The 24,492-nt window shown below is 41.8% G+C and overlaps 1 protein-coding gene across 1 annotated transcript in view; it reads left to right on the forward strand.

Annotated features, from left to right (window-relative positions):
• Window positions 1-24,492, forward strand: part of DSCAM (DS cell adhesion molecule) — a 327,203-nt gene that overhangs the window by 298,320 nt on the left and 4,391 nt on the right. The window contains exon 32 of the mRNA XM_083734745.1: window positions 515-817. Within this exon, the coding sequence (XP_083590871.1) occupies window positions 515-817 (303 nt within the window). The remainder of the gene's footprint in view (window positions 1-514; window positions 818-24,492) is intronic.

The following is a 24,492-nucleotide window of genomic DNA, read 5'->3' on the forward strand; positions in this document are numbered from 1 at the left end:
TAAAAGGAAACACAAACCCTGGGTATGTGCATGGAAACCCTGGAATCTTGCACCTCTCTGAGACTGGGGCGATGTGCAACAATAACAATTCACCACAGGAGCTTCATTACATGAAACATGTGTTGAAGTGTGAGAAAATGAGCACAACAAGTACTGTTCCCTGTGGGCTGCAATTATCCCTTCTGTCTCATATTTGCAAACACTAAATCTGGAATCATAAAGGGAAAAAGGTGCTAATGGAAACAAAAATATTTACAGCTCTTTCACTGCTGAATACCCTCTTTTTCCCCCTCCACAAATAAAACATGATTTTTGTGTTGCAAGTCCAGAAAACTGCCAGGAAAACATAGCCTTTTTACCTTCCTATACCAGAATGCTCTTATTGCCCAAGCTGACTAGCGTGCAAGAGCTAAATGGTGAACTATAGAATCATCCCTGTAGTGGACTTTGGTAGATTAAAAACCCATGCTGAAGTGATTGCCTTTTTTTTTTTCTTTCGCCTTCTGGTGTTTAGACCGAGCAAGGAGCAGCATGGTCTCCACAGAAAGTGCCTCCTCCACCTATGAAGAGCTGGCAAGAGCATATGAACACGCCAAGATGGAAGAGCAGCTGCGACATGCCAAGTTTACCATCACGGAATGCTTCATATCAGACACATCATCAGAGCAGCTTACGGCAGGGACTAATGAATATACAGACAGCCTGACCTCAAGCACCCCATCCGAATCGGGGATTTGCAGGTTTACTGCATCACCTCCCAAACCTCAGGATGCAGGACGCGTGACGAACATGGCTGTTCCAAAGGCACATCGGCCAGGTAAGTGCCTTAGGACACTCTGCTAATTCCTTCCGCTCTCAATTGCATCCTGTGGATGTTGCGTTTTGAAAATTTCTTAATGGAAACGAACGTACTTAACAGTTCTATCAAATATTCACAAAGCGCATGCATATTGTTGCTTTCGCATTTTGTTAAGCAGAGGTGTAAGCTCAGAATGAGCAAAAGGCAGTCAACCTGACACCAGAGCCTCAATATCTCACCATGTTCTGATACCATGAATATCATTTTTTTAAAGCACACACAAGTAATCCAAAGGCTTTTTAAAAGACCTGAATAGACACTTGCTTTCCCCCCACCCACCATTTTTGTCAGGGGGACAAAGATTTTCAGCAATCTGAAAAAATATTCCCTCCTTTTGGGTAATTTTTCAGCACTATTTCAAGAAATGTTTGTTTATTCATTTACATTGTCCTCAGTAATACCTTCAAGTAGCCCATCAGATTGGTTATATAGTGTTGTGTTGTCATACAGTTCCCTGTCTGATCTTGTTTGAATTGGGTCATACATGTGAAGGTACCGAATACTAGTCAAAGAAACAAAGAGGGTGTCACAATTTAAGTGTATTTCACCGGGGCGGGGGGACAGGTACACTAAAAATGCTAGTCTCTACCAAAATAAATTGTAAAGTGTAGCTCTAGGCCTTTTCTAACGTGACCTGATATTGGTCAACTGCTACTTTCCTCATGGCTGGACCAGGCACAAACACCACAGAAGCCTCCTCTGAGTAAGGAGGACAAGGAACAGTGGTTTCCCACTGATGGCCCCACTTCACAGGGCAAGACTGGAGTAACTGTGCTCCCCAAATAGAGGAGAGCCAATATGTCAGTATTGATCTTGCCATCAGTATTGTCAAGCATACAATCAAGGGCAGACAGCAACATATTTAGGAGGGGGCAATTCTATCTGTCTAGTTTTTGGAGGGGGGGTGTCTCCTTTGCCCATGCTCCATTTATTACATTTTTGGTACTTAACTGCAGGATCTGCTCTCTTCATAAATAAAAGACAATGTGACATAGCAGTTCCTTTTCACTGCCCTCAAGAGAATGTTGGAAAAGTTCACTGACGTTTACTGCAAATAGAAGCAATACATTTTCCTGTCACTGTTGTTTCTTTCTTTTGCATCTATCAACACCAAATTATTATAGGTAACTGGTGTATAGGAAGTAAAAAATGAAAATGCGAAAAATCCAGAGACTAGAATGTCTTGAGGGATAGATAAGGAAACAGCATATGAATCCCTTCAGATCATTTGTGGCCCAAGTTATTATTCACTTTATGGCAGAATTAGGTGGCTGTTTCAGCTTGTTCCAGTCCAATTCCTAATAGAACAAAATTGCTACTGATACTTTCTCCTTTCATTATGTATTTATAAAATGTCAGAGGGGTGTATACAATGCTGGTCCTCTGTTCAGTAGATACTGAACGGTATGTCAATTTAGGAAGAAAGGGATATAAGGGGTTGAGATTATTCTGCTCTCTTGTTTCAGACACACCATAGTTTTAGTAAATTTCCTCATGCAATTGGGTTTCTGCAAGATTTTTTTAATGTCTGTAGAATGCTTTATATAATCTTTCATATAGTGCTGTTCCATGTGTGGGACTAAACTAGATGTCCTCTGTCTAGTTCCTCTTCCCCTTTCCAGAGTAATAAAATACACCATGTTATGCCTTTATTTGACCCTGGTCCACATCACTGGCTACCATAGTGGGCAGAGAAATTGCACAATGTGATTGTGTCATGTCACACTATCATTACTACCCGCGGGGAAGAGGAAAGGAAAGTAGACATGGGATTGCATCAATAGGCCCTTTTTTTGGGTAACCTAGATCCACTTCCAGAAGTTCTAAGCTACCGTACTCCACTGCAAATGTATTACCTAGGATTTATGGACACCCTTAGAAGGAGAAAAAGAGACCACTTTCCAAAGTACTTTTCTTGAGGGTATAAATACTTGGTAATAACAATTGCAAATTAAAAAGAGAAATCCCTAGAGAAAATGTGAAATACATACCAAGAATCTTGTATAATAATATCTTCATTCACTTGGGATGATTATTAAAATCATGATCCAGCCATCTCATCTGTAATAAAAAATAAAATAAAAATAAAGTGACTCTCTTCCATGGGTATATTGCCTTTTATTATGAATTATTGTCTCCATCATGCTCACTTTTGAACTGCACGGTTTTCAGGGCTGTATACTTATAGCTGTGCAACATTTTCCATAGGAAGAGATTTTCCTCTGCCTTGTCTCAAATTATCTACTTCTCTTCTATAATTTATCCAAACAACAATTTGCTTCTTAGCAAGTGAATTATTGTGCATTTCTTCTAATATACATTTCTGAATGAAAATTTGCCTTATACACATTTTTGTGGAAGCAATTCACCCTAATATAGTACATTTTTACATTATTTTCACTAACGGATGCACCTTCCCCAAATTTGCACATTTTTGTACACATTTTGGGCTGGACAACTATATTGCAATATTCAGAGAAGAGTGAAATTCAAAGGATAGCTGCATTTATTTGTTTGCTTGTTTTTTGTTTCTGAAGGAATCCTTTCTCTCTGTCTCTCACACACAAAAGCACATTTTTGAACAGGTTCTTTAGACATGTGTAAGAAACTCCTATGAGAAAAGAGGACAGGGTATGTACAGTGGCCTGGTTTCACAACCCCTTAAACCATAATTAAAATGGACTCTTCAGTGTGGAAACATAGTATGTGGTATGTATTGTTGAAGAGTTCTCACTGCACTCATCCTCTGCTCTTATTCCCCCTGCACTGCCAGAAAACAAGCCACAGTGTGTCTTGTCATGACATCCCAACCTGAGGTTATGGCTTGTTTCTCTGTAGACAAACCACGAGCAGCAAGAAAGGAGCAAATTGGTTGCTGCTCAAGGTTTGTTTGGTTAGCTCTGGTTAGTTTCCCAGCAGTGCGGGAGCAGTAGGTGAAGAACCAAGCACGAACATTTGAGCAGTATAAACCAGTGTGCTGGGTTTTCACGTTAAAGCAAAGTTTGGTTCTAACTATGGCTCAGTTCATACATCACATTAACCCTGGTCCTGTGGTAATTTAGGGCATATGGTAGCCCATGTAGGCGATTTTCCTTAAAAATAGCTCAGAAACTTCATTTTTTGAGATTTTGCAAAAAAAACCACAACTCAACAAAAATAATATAGCAACCCTAGGTTTTTAAAGTCCTGGTATTAGATAATTTCTAATAATGTAAGTTCTTACAATTCACCAATTCTTTGTCCTGCTTCTTATTCTGGACCACAGTGGTGTGTATAGTCCTAATATCTGGGCTTTCTTTTGGCACCTTTAGATAGTGGTCACTTTTCCCCCTCCACTGAGTCCAACGTCCTTCGAAAGGAATCAATAAATTCTGTGTCGGTTTACCTTTGGGGGTAATACCTTTGTATTTTCATGATGTTTACTGTGCATTGTTGCTGGTAGTTGACACACATTTGCTATATAGTACATATGACTTAGTGAAGTCTAACAAGCAGGAAAAATTAAGCATGCATGTGTGTATCTCTTTTAGTTTGGCATTCTTAAACTAATAAAAAGTGAATAATGTTCCCTTCTAGTCAGCAAACAGATAATCTCTAACACAAAAGACAAATTGCTAGTTTGGTTCCTGTTGTGTGTTAAATAAACAATTCAAAAGCATTTGATATTTCTAAATGTTTTCATCGCTTCTAAATCAGGCACATGCCCACTAAAAAAATATCTAGCACTAAAAATTCTCTTTTGTTCATGTTCAAATCTCCACAATCTGGAATATCACAAAAATCCCTTGTGGAATTTACAGATTTGTAGTCAGCCTTTTAGGGGGGAGGGGAACAATTTGCATTCAGTTCTGCTTCTTTGGTAACTTTTAAGACTATTTTGCACTAGGAGAAATAAATTTATTGCACACTGATACCAATTAGAAACACTGCAGTAAATTCAAGCAATAGTACAAACATTAGAAGGTTGATTCATGGTAAATTGTAAATAACGTCTATAACATTTTTACTGTGGAGCAGCTTAAAATAGAGGCACAGCTCTAAATCTGAACTAGGGGGATCTAGGTGCAAATCTCTAGTCAGCCACAAAGCTCAGGAAATAGTGTGTGTCTCTGCCTGTTTTACAGGAATGTGAGGATGAAATGAGATGATCGTGTGTACTCGCTTCTGCCAAGGGTAGGAAGCAAATGAAAGAGATAAGCATTATTTCCATTATTGATGGAATTCCCTAACCCATTTAATTTTGTTACGTCTTTTTACTTTGTTATGTCCAATGCAGCTTTGTAGCATCATCTATACATCAATGACCATACAGACCCACTGGGTGAAGTAAAGTGTGAGAGGATTTTAGTCAATTTTCTTATTGATACTTTTATTCAGCAATTCAAATATATAGTTGGTCTTTGTTTACCACACTTGCCGCCCCTCCAAACTGAGAGCATAAGACTGTCTGACTGCTCATTCTTCCTCCTCCACATGCACACGTGCCCCCCCAAACCCCACACACATTATGTGTGACTGCAACATAATCACACCTGGTTAGCATTTCTCAGTTGATTTAATTTTAACAACTTGAAATGCAGGGAGTTATTTAAAATGTGCATTTATAGCACTATATCTCTGAAGCCTGACTGCAATTTCCACATCTTAAAAGCAATCCTAATTGCCTAATTAGTAATGTATTGTACATGTCATCCAATCCATTCTGAGCCATTTTCTCCTCAGAGGTCAAATCAAGAGAGCAGAACCTTATTTTCTCTCCCGGACAATTTCGTTCCAGTTGCATTATTTTTCAATACCTGTGCTTTGTTGCAGATAGTATTTAAGACACTGCATCTAACTTGCCTAGACTCCACTGCAGTGCCTTGCCTGTGCAGACTACTTATGATCTGATGTTTGCTTTTATACATGCAAGAAAATCAGTTAAATGAAACCGCTTAGGACACTTGAAACCACAAGACCATGAAATTAGCATTTACTTTTTTAAACTGCAGTGAAGCACCATAAAAATGAAATATTTAATTATTCAGTACATTTCAACCGCAATTACATTTGCCTACGAGAAACCAATAAAACCAGCAGGAAATGGTTTCCAAATCTTATAAAAAAACATACCCTGGAACCACTGCTATTCTCCTACGTAAACAAATCAGATTCCTCTCTTGCCAACATTTTTAGATTATTTGCATTAGGAAATACCTACTCTGTTCCCTACAAGTGAAGATGTATGGGCTGATTCAATAGACTGGGTTGTGGTGACTTCCTACTCCTGTCCTCAGTCTGATTAAGCTTCCTTATGATGCTATGACACCACACCAGCAGCAGGAACTGGCATTTCAGCTCAGCACCACATAGCATGGTCAGAAGATCTCTTACTTCATCCCTGGACAGCTGCTTATCCAGTTGGATAAACAATGCTGGTCTAGAACAGGGATGAGGGATGCCCTCCATTTGTTTTTGGGCTCTACTTTCCATCAGCATTAACCAGCATAGCCAATGATCAGCAACTGGCACAAATAGTACCACAAATTTAGGAGCACCACAGGTTCCCCATTTGTGAACCAGAGGAACCAGTGGCCTGATGCAGTAGGCAGTTCCAATTTTGGTGGGAAGCAAGGGGTGTTGAATTCTGAACCTTACTGAAACAATTACAGATAGGTAGCCGTGTTGGTCTGCCATAGTCAAAACAAAAAAATTCCTTCCAGTAGCACCTTAAAGACCAACTAAGTCAGTTCTTGGTATGAGCTTTCGTGTGCATGCACACGAAAGCTCATACCAAGAACTGACTTAGTTGGTCTTTAAGGTGCTACTGGAAGGAATTTTTTTGTTTTTACTGAAACAATGTAGGCTTTCCTCAACTGCTCTAGGGGAGAAGTTACAAATTCAGAGGTGACATTAATCCTAAACTTGGCAAACGAAGTGCAGTGTGGTGGTTCAATGTTAGTTGCCAAGAAACCTTATACTCCTAAATTTACCAGAATTTATGCTCAGCACAGATTTATTATTGCTCCTGTGGGTGATAAAATCCCCTTGGACAGAATGGGTAGAGTGGTACCTGCCCCCGTGAAGAGCTAGGTAAGTATCTTTACATGGCAAGATATCACAGTGGGCAGTTGTTGCCGTAGGAATAGTAGATTGGTCATTGCTTGAATCTGCTAGGGTCTTGATAGTTACTGTCTATAGGGCTACGGTAGGCTGACTACCTTGTACTGACACACAACAAAGATTATTCTGCTTCTGGGGAAAGAGGCTCATAGCAGTCTTTATCACTGATCTACATTCTGCTTGCTCAAACTAAATCAAACAGTTTCAAGAGTGAAAAGCCCAAGGAGGCAGAATTTGAGTAACATGCATTTGGACCAAAAAACAAAATCCCAACTTTGATTAAATTAGTCTAGCACCGCAGTTTTTGCATCCTGCTTCCTTTCCACACTGATCAAAGTATTCTATGGCAGAGGTTCCCCAAACTGTGGTTTGTAGGCCACCAGTGGTCCATGAGTTTCATGCAGATGCTCCGTGGCATGCCTTTGGACTTGTGGTTGAATCCATCCCTTTAAATATTTATACTGATTTTTAATTGCATTTTTGTTGCTGCCTTTATTATTTTACAATTTGAGTTCAATAGAATTCAAATTGTAATTCAATCTGGAAGAAATAAAAGAAGCACTGAAAAGCATACAGCACCTAGAACACTGCCTCACAGTTGCTACAACAGGCAGAAAAAGCATCAGGTCATTTGCCAACACCCTCAGCAATTTTCAAGTTGTCTATGGAGAGTTTAAGAACCACTGTTCCAGGGAGCTTCCACAATGGTGAAAGGTTTTTACAACAAAACTACAAGATGCTGTAATCAAATAATTGTCCTCTGTTTCCCATGGTTCAACTTTTCTCAGATTGCATATATGATAGACTAACATGATATCTAGGGGCGCGGATGGCGCTGTGGGTTAAACCACAGAGCCTAGGACTTGCCGATCAGAAGGTCGGCGGTTCGAATCCCCGTGACGGGGTGAGCTCCAGTTGCTCAGTCCCTGCTCCTGCCAACCTAGCAGTTCGAAAGCATGTCAAAGTGAAAGTAGATAAATAGGTACCGCTCCAGTGGGAAGGTAAACAGTGTTTCCGTGCGCTGCTCTGGTTCGCCAGAAGCGTCTTAGTCATGCTGGCCACATGACCCGGAAGCTGACGCCGGCTCCCTCGGCCAATAAAGCGAGATGAGTGCCGCAACCCCAGAGTCGGTCACGACTGGACCTAATGGTCAGGGGTCCCTTTACCTTTTTAACATGATACCTGCAGGTGTGGATGGCTGTAATGCTACTATTCTTTCTTTTCCAAGCTGTGTGCCAAATTTGGCATGCACAGTGGTGTGTCAGCAAACCTATCACTACTTAGCATGCCTTCACCATTAAATTTCTGATCAGTGCCATTTTATCAATCTTTGTATTTACTTTTTTTTAACAGTGCAACCCTAACCAAGTCTACTCAGAAGTAAATCCTACTGAATTCAATGGGACTTACTCCCAGGCAAGTGAAGTTAGGATTGCAGCCTCAGAGTGTCGTCCAGACCTCCCACTACCAGCAGCAGGGCTTCGTAGTCTTTTTAAAAATGTCTGCCTATGTGACTTGCCCTTCCTTGCTCAGGAATTGCCTTCCACCCTCTATTGTGTGGGCAGGTAATCCCTCCCCCTACCTGGCCTGGTTTCCCTGGCAACGCTTCCCCCAGGTGGGATTGGACAACTCACTGGGGTAGGCGGGGACCTCCAGGTATCCCACCTGAGGGAAGGCAAAGCCTATGCTGATGGGGCCACTCCAGATCCAGGGCTGCACGCGTCCCCGCAAAGGGCGCCCCCCGTTTTAAGTGGGGAGCGGTCATTGCCTTCCTCACTATGTATTCTGGTAGATACATTTTCTCAATAACTTTTTTTAAAATACCAAGTCTAAGATATGGAGCACACAATTAATTCTTGCTATAAAAATCCAACAGCATTTTTAGGGGACCTAATCTTTCAAAATGCATCCATGAGCCTAGAAATAATTGTAAAAGCTTGCACTTTTTGTTCTTGCATCATCATTAACATCATTTTATTTTCCTTTTGCAAGAATTATTAGCTGCATTAGAACATTTGTCAGAACGAAGTTGCTGTGCACTGCTTACCTGTCTTTAGGACTGGAAAGTGCAGAGATATCTCTTATTCACTCGTCCTACCTTTGGCTAAGACTGAGGTTAATAGGATTGTCTCATAATTAATCATTGCACCAGGTCACCTTCAGAGTTTGCAGAATTGCATGCACATCGTGCCACAAATCCTACAGTCCTTAATGACTCAAGATGCACCCCTTACTTGCTCCTCTGACACTAAAGCTGAAATTAATTTAAAAATAAATTCTCATGAAATTTCTCCTAACCTCAATTTACTTAGAAAAACTCAGTTATATTATCTTAATTTGAACTGGGATGCCGACTTGGGCCCCAGTTTATGGGTGCCCAGCAGCACACGTGACATAACATAATATCATGACATCACATTGTGCACGCCACAGCATCACCTGGAAGTCACGTCCAAGACCCTGTGAGGTCTCAGATGTGACTTCTGGTTTCTCCCGGAAGTTGTGTCAGAGGCCTCATGAGGCCTTGGACACAACTTCCAAGTCCCTGCAAGGCCTCTGGTGTGACTTTTGGGGCCTCGCAAAGCACCAGAAGTTGCATCAGAGGCCTCACAGTGTGGGTGCCAAGCACCCCCCCACACACAAAAAGTGTAGTTGCCCTAGCACCCAGTGCCCCCTATAGTTGGCACCAGTGATTTGAACACCTCAGTCCAATTTTGTTTAATCTGCACTGGCTTCTTTTTGAGAACAATTCAAAATGCCATTTCTTTATAAACCCCCAGGTCAGGGTGAGCAACCTATTTTTTGCTCCAGAAGGTCACATGCAGCAGTGGGTGGATGGTTGGGAGCTGCACACCAGTAGGCAAGGCCATTCACATACACACACACTCGCAGGAAAGATGTGCCTGAAGAGTGTTAACCCATCCCTGAGGAGTGGAAACCTTACTCTGCCTTCCACCTTCTTTGGAGGTGCTGTTGGCTGAGATATGAGACAGGAACTTCTCTATAAGGCACTCAGGTTGTGGACCCTCTTCTCTATAAAGGTTTTGATGGTTCCCTCCTTTTTAATCTTAAGCCCTTTATTAGATCTGTGAACCACATGCAGTTCCAGAGTATTGTTACATGCCACCCCAGTCTCTGAGCCATGTGAAATTATGATTAGTCTGGCACTGATTAACTATTCACATGAACAGAGATTATTAGTTCACATTTTCACGACTGAGCCATGCATTGCAGATATGTTCTGCTGTGCTCTAACATGCCCTGGCTCAGAGGAAACAAGCAATTTTTTGTCTGTTGGTTGGCATACTTTGTTCTTTTAATTTAGAGAACAAGCATTTTGAATAATGAATGGTTAAACTGATTTTGGGGAAGAGGAAAACTTTATGCAGCTGGAAGCAAGTTTTCCTCGCATTTGAAAAGCTTTTTTGTTAGGTTTTTTTTTTTTAGCAATGGATGTGTTGATGTAAGCAATACATGACCTTCAGAAACTTTTTGTCATGTGGTATGAATAACCCCCCTTTTTTAAAAAATGAATTAAATCTTATCTGGAAATCATACTAAGACCCTCTTACAGGGAAACTCTTTCCCTGTCCCTAGTGTGGAGAGAATAATTTTCATCCATTTTTGTTTTTGTTTGAGAATAATTTTTTGTTTTGTTTTTAGAGAGAAAGGGACAATGGGCACCTGTGTAATAAGATATGGCACACTTTCCTAAATGAGATCTCTGCAAGTCCTATTGCAATGAAAATAGCAAGCTGAAAAATTGCAGTCCTACCAAGTCAAAATGTTACTAGCCGCCCACCGAAGCACACCAAAAAGTAAACATATGGGAGGATCTCAATGTAGCACTAAGGAGATCACTCTGTCAGCTTGCTTGATGGAATGAACTCTCCTCTCTGTCACCCCACCCCACTCACATGTGCTGTTCTGGGGGTTCTCCTGACCCCTCATGCCAGTGATGGACATGCAAGGGGGCAAGAGTCAGGGGAATCTCAATTGCCCTAGCTGAAGTGCTTGCGCAGGCTTCCACTAGCAGGACCACAGAGCCTAGGGCTTGCTGATCGGAAGGTCAGCAGTTCGAATCCCCGCGAAGGGGTGAGCTCCCGTTGTTCAGTCCCAGCTCCTGCCCACCTAGCAGTTCAAAAGCACGTCAAGTGCAAGTAGCTAAATAGGTACCGCTCCAGCGGGAAGGTAAACGGTGTTTCCGTGCGCTGCTCTGGTTTGCCAGAAGCGGCTTTGTCATGACCTGGAAGCTGTCTGCAGACAAACGCTGGCTCCCTCGGCCTATAGAGCGAGATGAGCGTGCAACCCAAGAGTTGTCCGCTACTGGACCTAACGGTCAGAAGTACCTTTACCTTTACCTTAGTGTTGTAGAAGCAGAAAGCAGAACAGTCCTTCTCACAGCCTGATTTTGTTGTTTACTCAGAAGAAAGTTCACTATATTCAGTGGAACTTACTCCTACCTAAGTGTGACTAGGGTTATGGCCTTAGACTGATCATCCTTGAGATTTGTATTACCATGCCCCCCCCCCGTCATAAACAGCCTTAAAACTTGTAACTGTTCCCTTACCTTCAGCAGTAATTTTTTAAATATATGACCTAACATAATGTTTTGCTCCAGTACTTCCCTTCTGAAGAGACAATAAAGCAGGCTCTTATTATTGCTTGCTGCTCTCTGATCCCAAGCTTGAAATGAACAGGAGGGGCCAAGGAGAGTAGAAACCTTATTTTGCAGGACTCATTGTGACTATAAAGAAACTACTCAGCACACGGGATGGAAATACAACGGTCACGTTAATAGAAAAATGATTTGTTTCCAAAAATTAATTCTGCAAGTCAGGCAAAAGAGATGAGAGACTGCTATGTTTTCAGTTCCAGCTTTCTTTGTTTTAGTAGAATCATTTCTTATGTGTGGATACTAATGTTATATATTTGGGAGTCAGAAATCCTTGGTCATCTTCTGCAGATCACCCAGAGATCCACCAGTAGATCAATATCTACCTCCCCTGCTGCCCCACTTCAGCCACTTCTACACCACCACTGGCTTGCAAAAACAAAAACAAAAAAACCTTTGAAATTGCCACATTGGGCAAAACTTATATTCATAATTAACTTGTTTAACAGGGTGGGGGTGTTTCTTTTTAAATACACAGTTACACTTTGCTTGAACAAAAAGAATTCTAGCCATCCAAATTAGGCTGAAGATCTGACATAATTGCTAAGGGAGTGTTGAGTCTTCTCAAGTTTTCATTAGTTAGTACCATCTGTCATCCATCACTGTGTGCTGCCTGAACCGTAGTGTTATGCTCTCCACCGTTGCAGGCTGCATGATTTGTCATCTCGATCCATTTTCCACCTAAGTACCAGCCTTGCTTTTGTATTGCCTCAGATACTCCTGCGATCTGAGAATCATGGATAATATGTTACTCTGTTGTACGTTGCCTGGCAGTGAAAAACCATCCCCAGGACATTTGTGTTGTGAAAGGCATATTGATTCTCTCTCTCCCCCCCCCCCCCAAATTACTATCACCATTTAGGGAGAATATGAGGTGTGCTAGGGAGGAGCAAGTTGTTCATTGTAGTTCTGTACATACATATCCGTCTAGGGTGTTTATTTCATTCCCTTCCACCCACTCAGCATTACAGCAGAACATTCAGAAGCTGTCCCAAGATTCTAATAACCGAAAACCTGTGAAATGGATAAATTCGGTTCTTTAGCTGTGCATTTCCACTGTGTGGTTTATAAGGCAGTAGCTTTTTCTTTCTTTCTTTTAATCAAGTCTTGATTTGCTTGGAGCAATTTGGAGATTGATTCAGCTTGTCAACCTTGTTTCATAAAGGAACTGCGAAGCAGGCAAGTGCAACAGCATTACAAGAGATGGCAGAGAAGGGAACCAGGTCGGAAGGATTGTTTTAAAAGCAGCAACTGGGAATCTCAAAATATTTCGCTTCGATGGAATGCAAGCTCCAACATGGTTTCTGGCTCTGTTTCTTTTCACGAGTTAATTCTAAAACGTTTAGCACATTAGACTCTTAATCTCAGAGTTGTGGGTTTGAGCCCCACGTTGGGCAAAATATTTCTATATCGGACTAGATGACTCTCTTGGACACTTTCAGCTCTACAATTCTATACATCACATATATATTATAAAAATGTATTGCTGATAACCTGGGCAAGTCAGTGACACTGAGGCCTCTAACAGCCATATTACACCAGAACTGCTACATCATACACTAATTAGGTGAATTGATGTGGTAATACATTCTCAGTCAAGGCTGAATTAACCATTACACTGAGCACTCCATAGTATAAAGACCCCACAACACAGAAGCAACTAATATGGCTTACTTTTTTATGAATTTCAAGTGCACAGTTTGCCTACCCTTGTTCACTACACCAGGCCCATTATGAATTCTCCTTAGCTCAGAAAATGAGGGCAGCATACACATCATCTGACAAAATGACCCTTCAGAATTTGCACTGCAGTTCTCCAGCCAAGTAGGATATACAAAAAATGCATATACTATAGTAACATGTGTGCAAGAACACATGTATTAGTGAAAATAACATACAAAATTGCATTAGGGGAAATTGCTTTGCAAAAGAAACAACAACAACAACCCACTGTGTATATTAAGCCAAATAGACTATTAGAATAAATTTTCACTAAAATGTTGATAATGGGGTGGGGGCAGGTGTTGGGAATCCCCAAACTGGTGTGTAGAAAGTGGAGAACTGTGCTTATGACTAGAAAAAAAGAGAAAAGGAGAGACACTGAAACTGATAAATTCACTCATCTCTAGTCATGATCCAGCAGTTGGAGACCAATGCTGTACTGAAACAGAGTTAGTGCATTAATACTGTGCAGTTGGGAGAACCAAGTGAGAGGACACAAAGGTATGCGAGAGTGCCTGCCATAGTCTATGCATGTCTGATGGTTGGGGTGTGCATCTTAAGGAGCATACTCTGAAACCCTTGGGTTACAATTCTGTATCGTTCTCCATGCCTATGACCTAATGATAGAGGTTTTCCATTTTTCTCTGATTTATATAAACACAGAAGATATTTTAGTTTGTAGAACCTTGCTGCTTCATAAATACTGCCAGCTACTGCGAACAAAAATTGTGCTGTTGGCATAACAGTATCAGCATAGAAAATTTATTCAGGAGTTTTGATGGTTTCGCATTGCAGCTGTTTGGATACATTATCTAATTGTGTGGCTTGTATATAAACATCTAATCAGTGCCATGAGATATCTGCAGATTCTGTTCAAGTAAGAAGATTGCAAACATTATTTATGAATGATGAGTTAATTTGGTGGATTTTAACTATCATTTTGGTGGAAGACTGACACTCATACACAAAAACCCACTAAAATTGCTTTATCAGAAATAATTGTCCTCCTAGTCTTCCTAGGCCAGTTTTATCCCACCTATAATCACAGGACTGATGGTCCTGCCTCTGGCTTACTGCTCAGGCTGCAGCTTCTATTTCTCCTCTGCCTCTAGCCTCCAGAAGCCTTGTCACTCACTGCCATCTGACCCTTCCAGAACACAGTATTGAGTGCCTCATAAACTGACACTTCATGTTTTCTTATTCCCTTGTATTTCCCCCCTATTCCTGCTATCTTTGTACTTCAGCCTCCATGACAGACAGTGATCAGTTTCATATCTGCATAGCAGGTTATGTATTTCCCCTCTCTGGGTAACAATGGACCCGGAGATCATTAGTAAAGCCAGTTGTAAAAGATGGCTATTTTTCAGCTTTGACAGTGACAGAACAAACAGAGAAATCCATTTAAACCTGTTTTTTGTACTATACGTAGTCATTCAGTGTATCCAAAGAAGGAACCAAAAGTACAAGTTGGAACACTTTAATTTCGGTTGAAATGAAAGCCCACATACATTCTAAACACAATGTTTCTGTCAAACTTTTATAGTCTCCTGAATTTGGACCTCAGCTTGACCTGACAAGTATTTTGGTTCACCTATTGTAGCAAATGAAGCACGTGATCTTGCTTTAATGAGATATGGCTTGTGAATTACTTTAGAAAGTTGTTACAGGATATGTAACCAGAAACAATTGTTTCCCTAGGAACAGTAACTGATGCAGCCTCTTCATAAGGTTCTCAGGTCAGTTACAGGTCTTGCTGCTAGCCTTCAACTAGGCTACTTTTCATTATGCTGTTCACTTTTTCTTAAGTGGTTGGCTTCAGAGCAACATAAGGCTCCCTAACGATGAGAAGCATTAATTGGTACTTGCCTGAAGGAATGTGACATGATGACTATGGATGATACAATATACCAGCTAACAAGCATAATTCTACAAAACCCTAAGGATGAAGATCAAAACTCTCTCCATAGGGCAAATGGGATTTCCCCTATGTACTGGTTCAGTAGGGTGACAGGCAAAAGCCAACTAATGGATGGGTTTTCTTACTATCTTTGGATAACTATTGGTGTCCAGAAACCATACATTTCATTGTTTGCTTCCTCAAAAAACAGCAAAATACGGAAACTACGAGATTGGATGGCAGGGTGTGTAAAAGGGGTTGTCATGAGAGCCAGTGTGGTGTAGTGGTTAAGAGCGGTAGTCACGTAATCTGGGGAACCGGGTTCGTGTCTCCGCTCCTCCACTTGCAGCTGCTGGGTGACCTTGGGCCAGTCACACTTCTTTGAAGTCTCTCAGCCCCACTCACCTCACAGAGTGTTTGTTGTGGGGGAGGAAGGGAAAGGAGATTGTTAGCCACTTTGAGACTCCTGAAGGGGAGTGAAAGGCGGGATATCAAATCCAAACTCCTCCTCTTCTTCATCACCAGGGAGCACACTCGATTGGACTAGATTGGTGACATACTTTTTAGACATGCATCATTTCACAACACAGTAATTCAGTTTTACTAGCAAACCAGAAATTAAACGAACCCATTTCCAGCCCCGGGACAAACATGGGGAGCATTAACTTGACATACCTACACACTGCAGCCAACACACTAACATGTTGCGAGACACAGTTTGGAAAGCTCTGCCATACACCTTCACCTTATTTTTTTAGTCCATGGTCCTTGTAGCTAGAAATCTGTTAGCATAAAGAAGAAATTCTTGACTTTTGGCCTCAGTAGATTAATTAGCAAAACTAATACAACACATACTGTCAACACCATTCAAATCTGATCACTGCTGAACTTAAGGAGACTCTGTTACTATAACTACTTTGTACATACAGTCAGTCAAGAAAGTTATGCCAAGCCATGCTAAGCCTTGGATTCTGAATGTCTTCAAATTCAGATCATTCTGACAATGGTTGACCAGTTAGGGCCCATTTACTTGATAGCTGAAGCAGCATAATAGATCCTATTCCACTCCAGGTAGTGTTTAGAAGGTATTTTTCTATGTAGATTGGCAGGTGGCACCTGACAATTCCTATTCCATTAAAGGGTGTTGGCAGTGTGTGGTGTGTGTGTGTGTGTGTGTGTGTGTGTGTGTCAAGAAAGGCCACTCTAACTATGCCTAGATACAGACAACCCTTGTACCACACGTCTGTAGATGTATTACCTAATTCTTATTCAACAAGATAGGACAGATGAGCACAACATTTCAGGTGGTGATGTGAACACCATGGTAAATTACCTCCATGTGTCCACAAGCTATGTTTGCATGAGTGTATGCTCAAGCCTTGCAGGATGATTCAGGTATGAATGACCAATGACTAAAGAGGTGACATTGTAGCATAACTGATAGGGGATGCAAAATCAGTCTGGCTGTATATACTAGCTTTAGTTAAAACAGTGCAAAGAACAATATGTAACTGTGGCTGAAAAGTGATCTAGATCCCAGAATATTGGGTAGTACTTGCCAATAAAATGCTTACCAGACTTTGTCCCCAGTGGGATTTCTGCCAAGTTGTAATCGCTCTAATGGATCAGTCGGTAGAGCACGAGACTCTTAATCTCAGGATCATGTTAGGCAAGAGATTCCTCCATTGCAGGGAGTTGGACTAAATGACACTCATAGTCCCTTCCAGCTCTACAATTCTGTGATTTTATGTGTTAGGCAGGTAAAGGTACAGCTCCAAAAGAACAATTAGAAACTTAAAGTGAGCTCCTAACTGTTCCTTTGCAAGCAGGGCAGGCTGACTGCTGATTGGCATTGACAGCCAACCCTGTTGGGATCTGTTGCATTGCATGTTCTCCATTAAGAACTCCCCAGTACAAGTGAGGGGACACTGTCTGCAAAGCAGGGGGGAGGTTCAGTTGCAGGTGTGGTTTGAATCTAAACCATGCTTGCAAACAGACTTCAAAGGGGCCCCTTAGAAGTTGTCACCTGACATAATAATGAGGCCAGGCGGGCAGCCCTAATCACCTGTCCAAGTTGGCCCACAAGGATGGAGCATAATGGCAATGTAAAGAATCTGGACCAACCCCAACATAGCTGGTAAGAGTCCCTAAAAGGTTGCATATGGTATCTAGGAGGAACCCTGGACTCAGCTAGATTGGTAAAGAAAAGGTGATTTATATGCGTTGTATTGTGGCACCAGATGGTGATGTGGAGCCCATTTTTTCTCTACCCGATTTCCCTGTTTAAATTTACAAAGCTTTAAACTGAAACGCTTCTTTGATGCATCTAAATTCAGCCCCGTTTTTGCCAGAGTGGGACACTGTTCTACAGCTTGGTGACTGTGATGTGGCAGGAGTGCTAAGGATTATTTCAGAGCTGACTGGTGGGCTAGGAAGGTGAATTGAGGTGAAGTTGCAGTGCCCAATATATGAAGTATTAGTGCAGTGTCTTTCCCTTATTGAATTTTTAACCCAAACTTATTCCAGGAACACACTACATGGTTTCCTCTGTTCTCAAATGAACTCTAGTGGTAAATGAGCTTCCTTTGACGTTTTGCATTATTAAAGAATTTCCATTCAGTGTATGCAGTCATCAGCAAGCTGGTAAAATGTAGGGTACATGAGTGATAAGTTTAATATGTTTTCTATCCTTTATCAAGTGACTGGAAGATCAGTTTCGGCATGTCCTCTTAAAAATATATGAACCAGCTTGTGTGACGAGCCAAGAAGGGGAACAGAGCTTGTAGTATATGGTGCCTCTTCTATCATTCTTTCATGATTTATTTAGAATGTTTCCAAGATTCAAATGCAGAGTTTGTATTGATTTTACACAGCGAGATTCAGCTCACAAGTTCCCGCAACTTTGCTGCTGCATTAATGTAGAACTTTTAAAAGTCCTGTGATCTGTGGTGATGTGGAAACTGGCAGAATTGGACACCTACCGACTGCTTCTTGGGTTTGGACTATTTTTGTAGAGAAAGAACAATTGTTTCAGCTGCAGCCACAATTTTGACATCCCTTGAAGAGTGTTGCCTAAGAGGAAGTGAAGGAGGATCTGTAATGTTTACTTGTACTTTCTTATGGAGGGAAAAGTAAACTTGTTCAGCTGAAGATTTTGAAGCAAAATCTTCTTATGTCAGAAGATTCACCTTATTCATAGAAATAATCCATGTAGAGGTTATGGGGTCATAGTGTGTAGCCCTGCCCCATTGCTGCCAACAAAAGTGTTGGCCACACCCACTGCTGGACATTCTTTCCATGGCTATATGAAGAAATCGTATAATGCACCCAGATGCACATGTATAGAGCAGCTCCACATGAGGCGGCATCTTCATCCATCTGGGATTCCACCTTGAATGTTCTTTGTATGGTGTGCATGCTATGTGATATGGGGCCCAATCACATCAATGCTGAATGTGTAACTGCACGGCTGGCAGGCACATTGGTGAGGGAGGCAGAGAGAATTTGGGAATAGAAACTGCTGGGAACAATAGGTCTTGCTGAGAAACCAGCCAGAAACAGAGTCATTTTCAACCCCCACGATAAACAGGTGAGGACCAATGCAAGGGAAGATGTAACATCATTGGGTAGTCTGAGCACAAAGTGGGATGCCAGGTATGTTGGCCAGTGTTGATGTGGACCAGTCCATATGTGGGACCACACACACCCTATTACCCTCCTTTAACAAACTAACAAGCGACCCTGTGTCAGAGAGAGGTCTGCTATTTTTATCTCCTATGGGCAAGACTAAATGTTATGAGGCATGGAAACATGGAATTTGAAAGGTCCACAAAGGTCAGCTAAGTCCAACCCCCTGCAACACAGGAATCTTTTGCCCAGTGTGGGGCTCAAACCCATGACCCTGAGATTAAGAGTCTCATGCTCTACTGACTGACCGAGCTATCACTCATGATGCTAATACTTCCCGAAGATAAACACCCCCTTCTGCCTGGCCAGTTCTTCCCTACAAATCCTCCTCTCCACACATTTGTGTTGGCATGGCAAACACAGGCTTATGGAAATGCATTTGCTAAGCAGCACACAGTTTCACCCCCAAGGAGATTGGTACATTATTTGGTATGCAGTTAATTAAATTGTAGTAGGAAATTATTAGTTTTCAAACGCCTATTGCTTAATCGCCTACTCCGGGAATGACAATACTTCCAATTACATGGTCCCAGTGCAAATGTTGATGCATGCAGGAATGTGTGTGCAGTCCCACCAAACACTGGGCAAGTACCTTCACTAGCTGTTCATCGCCAAACAGGTGTGCAAGTGGCATCCATTGTGCACACGGCGCTTAGCTGGATTCATGCCATGTAAATGTAATGGAACATTTCCATTTTTCATGGCACTTTCCAGACAAGGAAGCAATTCATTGACTGCTCACAAGCTTAGTCCCAGTGGAATCAGTCCTTAACTTAAGGTGATGTTATTGCCTATGTATACCACAAAATGTGTATTGGACGGACAGATGCTTATTGCTGCATATGCTTTTCTTATCCAAATGGAAAGCTCAAATATTTTAAGTTATATTAGAAAAACTGTCATTTCTGAATAGCTTTTGTAGTAATTAAGCCTCAGTTCATGAATTATTAAGCACACTCATTTTCAGTGCTCTTGAGTTGAAAGGTTTGCTTTCATTCCTAATAAAGCACACACACCACTGAAAAGAGGTAATTAGAGTATCAAAGCCAGTGAAGCATCTTATTACTTAAAGCTTTGCCTGGAAATGTTATCATTTGGCTGCATTGTCCTTTAGCAAGATCTAACAAATCTTACTTGTGCAGAAACTGGTAATAGTTTAGATTATGAAAATTGAATATTTTCCATATTTCTGGCTGTGAAATCTCCACTTTATAAAAAATTGATTGTCATAAGTTTTGATCTGTTCTATTGATCAGACTTAATCTTAAAACTCCAGATGTAGCCCTATAATATTTATTTCCCTTCAAAAACACTTTTTGTTCCAACTCTGATCCTAACAAAAGGAAAAATGTAATGCAAGATGAACAGCCCTCTTTCAGTATTGTTTTTTATTCAGTCTGTCTATAAGGTCCATGAGGCTTGGTGCAATGACAGGTACATCAGCACATCAACTGAACTAGTTGTTTTCTGGCCTACAAACTGACTCTCATAGTGGCACAGAGGAGGAATCCAAGAGGCTTCCTCCTATTAAATCAGACAAATAGTCCATCTCTCCACATTGTCTATGCCGAATGGCAAAAGGTCTGGAGGATTTCAGGCAGGGAACCCTCCCAGCCCTGGCTGGAGATGGCAGAGATGGAACCTCGGGTCTACTGCATAGAAAACACATGAATCTTCTACCATTGGGCTGCATCCCCTCTTCAGAGGGGTCAGCTGGAGCTAACAAGCCAGCAACAGTCACTTTTTCTAGAAACAGCATCATGCAAAACTACACATACCAGCAATAAAGAGAAAGCCGGTGCAGCAAAAGGACCTCAGGTAAGCACCAGGGCAAAGCTACCCTGTGCATAAACCGAAAGAAATGTAAAGTGCCACATGAGTGCAGCCCTACCAGCCTGAGTATAGCAGGCACCTCTTATAATGGAATTGTGCCTGGGGGAGACTGTACTAAGCCATGATGGGTCCACACAGTATTCTGCTGCAGCACCATCAGCACAAACCAGTTGCCACATCATTACAGCCATGCATGAGACTGCATGCATGGCTACTGTTTGAGCAAATGTCATATTGCTTGCAAGCAATTACCAGGAAACAGATGTGAAAACAAATCTAAACACTGTTTGAAAAACGTTTGCTGCGCATAAAGTAATTAGGATTTAAAATGGTAAATTGAAAAAGCACACAAAGCACAATTTATACCCTCATGTTTGTCATAATCAATAGAATCCCACAGCATCATCACCCACAATTCATACTGCAAGTGTCTGCAGTAGAATTACAATGCATTGTTATAAATGAGAATCCGTCTTAGTAATGAAGCTGTTGTGGCGATGGTCTCTTGTTCAATGCAGTTTTGAATCTAGAGGACTTGGGGATTATCAGCCTACATCAGGGGGGATCAGAGATGGCAAGAGGATTTCCTGGGCCTTGTACACTGTGCGTGGATTGGGGGCCCTGCCTCCCACTCCCCTGCAATTTATTGACAAAAACATCTGCTTAAAAAGGTAAAGGGACCCCTGACTGTTAGGTCCAGTCATGGATGACTCTGGGATTGCGGCACTCATCTCGCTTTATTGGCCGAGGGAACCAGCGTACAGCTTCCGGGTCATGTGGCCAGCATGACTAAGCCGCTTCTGGCGAACCAGAGCAGCACATGGAAACGCTGTTTACCTTCCCGCTGGAGTGGTACCTAGTTATCTACTTGCACTTTGATGTGCTTTAGAACTGCTAGGTTGGCAGGAGCAGGGACCAAACAACGGGAGCTCACCCTGTCACAGGGATTTGAACCACCAACCTTCCAATCAGTAAGTCCTAGGCTCTGTGGTTTAGACCACAGTGCCACCCATGTTCCTGCCTCCCACTCCCCTGCCATTTATTGACAAGAACCTCTGCTTATATACATGTATTAACTTGGCCTGCCCTACCTTGCAGGGCTGTTGCAATTAGAAAAGGAGGGAAGGAGACAATAATGTGCTCAGCCTTGAGCTCCGGTAGAAAAGCATGTCACACAGCACCTACTTCAGCAGGAGCCACCAACATGGATAGCTTTAAAAGAGGAATACACAAATTTATGAAGAATAAAGCTGTCAATGGTTACTGCCATGATAGCTATGCTCTGCCTCCTCAGTTGGAGGCAGCGTGGTTTTGAATAGCAGTTCCTAGAAACCATAGGAGGAGAGAGTGCCATTGCAATCAGGTGGTATGCTGGGGCTTCTCATAGTCATCTGGTTGGTCACTGTGAGAACAGCATGTGGGACAACGCAGACCATTGGCCTGATCCAGCAGGCAGCTCTTATGTTCTTAATTAACATTATTTATAGATCATGTAAAGAAGAAGCCGCCAGAAAACAGCCTCCTTGCTTAAATTGCATCATTCTGTAGTCCTGATATTTACAGCAAAAATACTAAAACAAACCAAAAGTTCGCCAACCCTGAGAAATCAGAACAAGCAAAAAATATTCAAAGTGCAGTATGTGCGGTGTCTGAACTACCAACTGTAAGCCTTGCCTACCTCACAGGACTGTTATGAAGATATAAAGGGGAAAAGGGGAAAATGTTCATGGCCTTGAGCGCCTGGGAAGGAAAATTAAGATACAAATATACAACAACTATGTGCAGATTCAATATATCTCTAAGCACAAAACATTTTGCCAGCTGGGATTATAAAAAAGAACTGATGTTAAAGTACATGCTAGAGGAATTTTAACTTGCTGCAGCTGTAAGTAAGTAAATGTTTTATTATTGTATTTGATTCGTTTTGTATTTTATAGTTTTGTTTTATGGTTACTACATATTCATAAATAACAGCCCAGTGATTACAAGTAGACCAGTGCCGGCTCTGTGGGAAACATGGAAAACTGTGGGATGGGGGTCTGCAATATCACCATTTGCCCCAGCAGAAAGGAAAACATTATTTCAAGGGAAATACTTCCAAGTAAAACGTACCAAAGCCAACTAATTGTGGTTTATTCTGTAGGGCAGCACACTTGGGGAGTGAATGAAATAATGTGGACATGAGGAAAGCATTTAAGCAAAAATACCAAACATACCTCCTTCATCTGGCTTCTCTTGCTTTCTCTGCTGACCTGGGAAGGGCTCCTCCTGAGTCCCAGGTGGGGGTGATCATCCTTCCTGCCTCTGATTACTTAGCAAGAGTGATTAAGCCAGGCTTCCTCAACCTTGGCACTCCAGATATTTTTGAGACTACAATTCCCATCATCCCTGACCACTGGTCCTGCTAGCTAGGGATCGTGGGAGTTGTAGGCCAAAAACACCTGGAGGGTCAAGGTTGAGGAAGCCCAGATTAAGCAATAGTAATCCTTAGCAATGGAGCTGCCTACCACTGAAGCATTAGAGCTGCCTCTGTGATTTGTGCTCTGCCTTCAGAAATGTCCAGATGACTTTTTTTTGCTAAGGGCCCTGCTAGCATGAAGCCCGATACATGCATATCCTCTGTACGCACACACTCAGTTCAGTGGCCCTGGCTGAAATAATGTCGGAGTGTGTTTTCATATCTAGAATGAGTTTAAAATGAATGCATCCCCATTTGTTTCTGTGAGAAACGACTGAAAATATTGAAACAATTAGGGAAAACAAATCAAAATGGTTTATTTTCATTTTCTCTATTTGTCTCTCATCAGAAGGATTCCTGAAACTGCTGAGAAGTATTGCATTGCTTAGCAAATGGATACAACCAGATAATATTCTGTAGGGAGGGGAAAGTTTCAAGTGCTCTGAAAGTGACAAAGCCTGAGCCCTGTTCATGGGCCAAACGCATGAGTGTGCAGACTGTGTGGAGGGACATGGGGCTGTGTACGCCAACCCAACATCACCAGACACATGGTTCTTTCCACTCCCAACCTTTTGTGCATTCAGCTGAATATCTAAATTGAATCTGCTGAGAATATGACTTCAGACCTTTGCACTAAATATGCAAAGGTCAAGAGCAAAGATGGTGGCAGGATGCATAAGAATGGTTGGTTGGTTGGTTGGTGTTGGGGTGTGTGTGTGTGTGTGTGTGTGTGTGTGTGTGTGTGTGTGTAGCTCTGTGCCACCTAGAGAGTTTGTGCTCTCATGCATTTGGCTGAGAACAGCTATGAAAGCTGGTCAGTCTAAAGCATAAAGCAATGGGAAGCTTGTTAAAGGATATCATCCTCTTTTGGGGTACTCATAAAATCCCAAGACTTTGTCCAATCTGTCTGAAATTTGGTAGATCTAATATTGCATGAAGTGTAGTTACACTACCAGCACACTGCGTGCCACTTGGATGGAAAACCTGAAAGCTACAGGCTTCAGAACAGGCTTAGTCTCTGTTGCGATTAGTGTAGAAATGAAATGAATGAGAGAAAATGAACGAGATAGTAACAAATGAGAAACAAAATGAATGAAGCTGCCATAAATGGACAAAAAAGGCATGTGTTCATCCCTAGGTGTCACAGTCTGAAACAGCTACTGTACCATAAAACCCTCTAGCTAAGACCACTTCCTCGGATGTTGCTATAGCTATGCCATAAAATCAGCTGTAGAAGAAGATGCCCTCTAGGCAAATTC

This window comes from Podarcis gaigeae (genome assembly GCF_964106915.1).
Source record: "Podarcis gaigeae genome assembly, chromosome: 4".
Taxonomy (NCBI): domain Eukaryota; kingdom Metazoa; phylum Chordata; class Lepidosauria; order Squamata; family Lacertidae; genus Podarcis; species Podarcis gaigeae.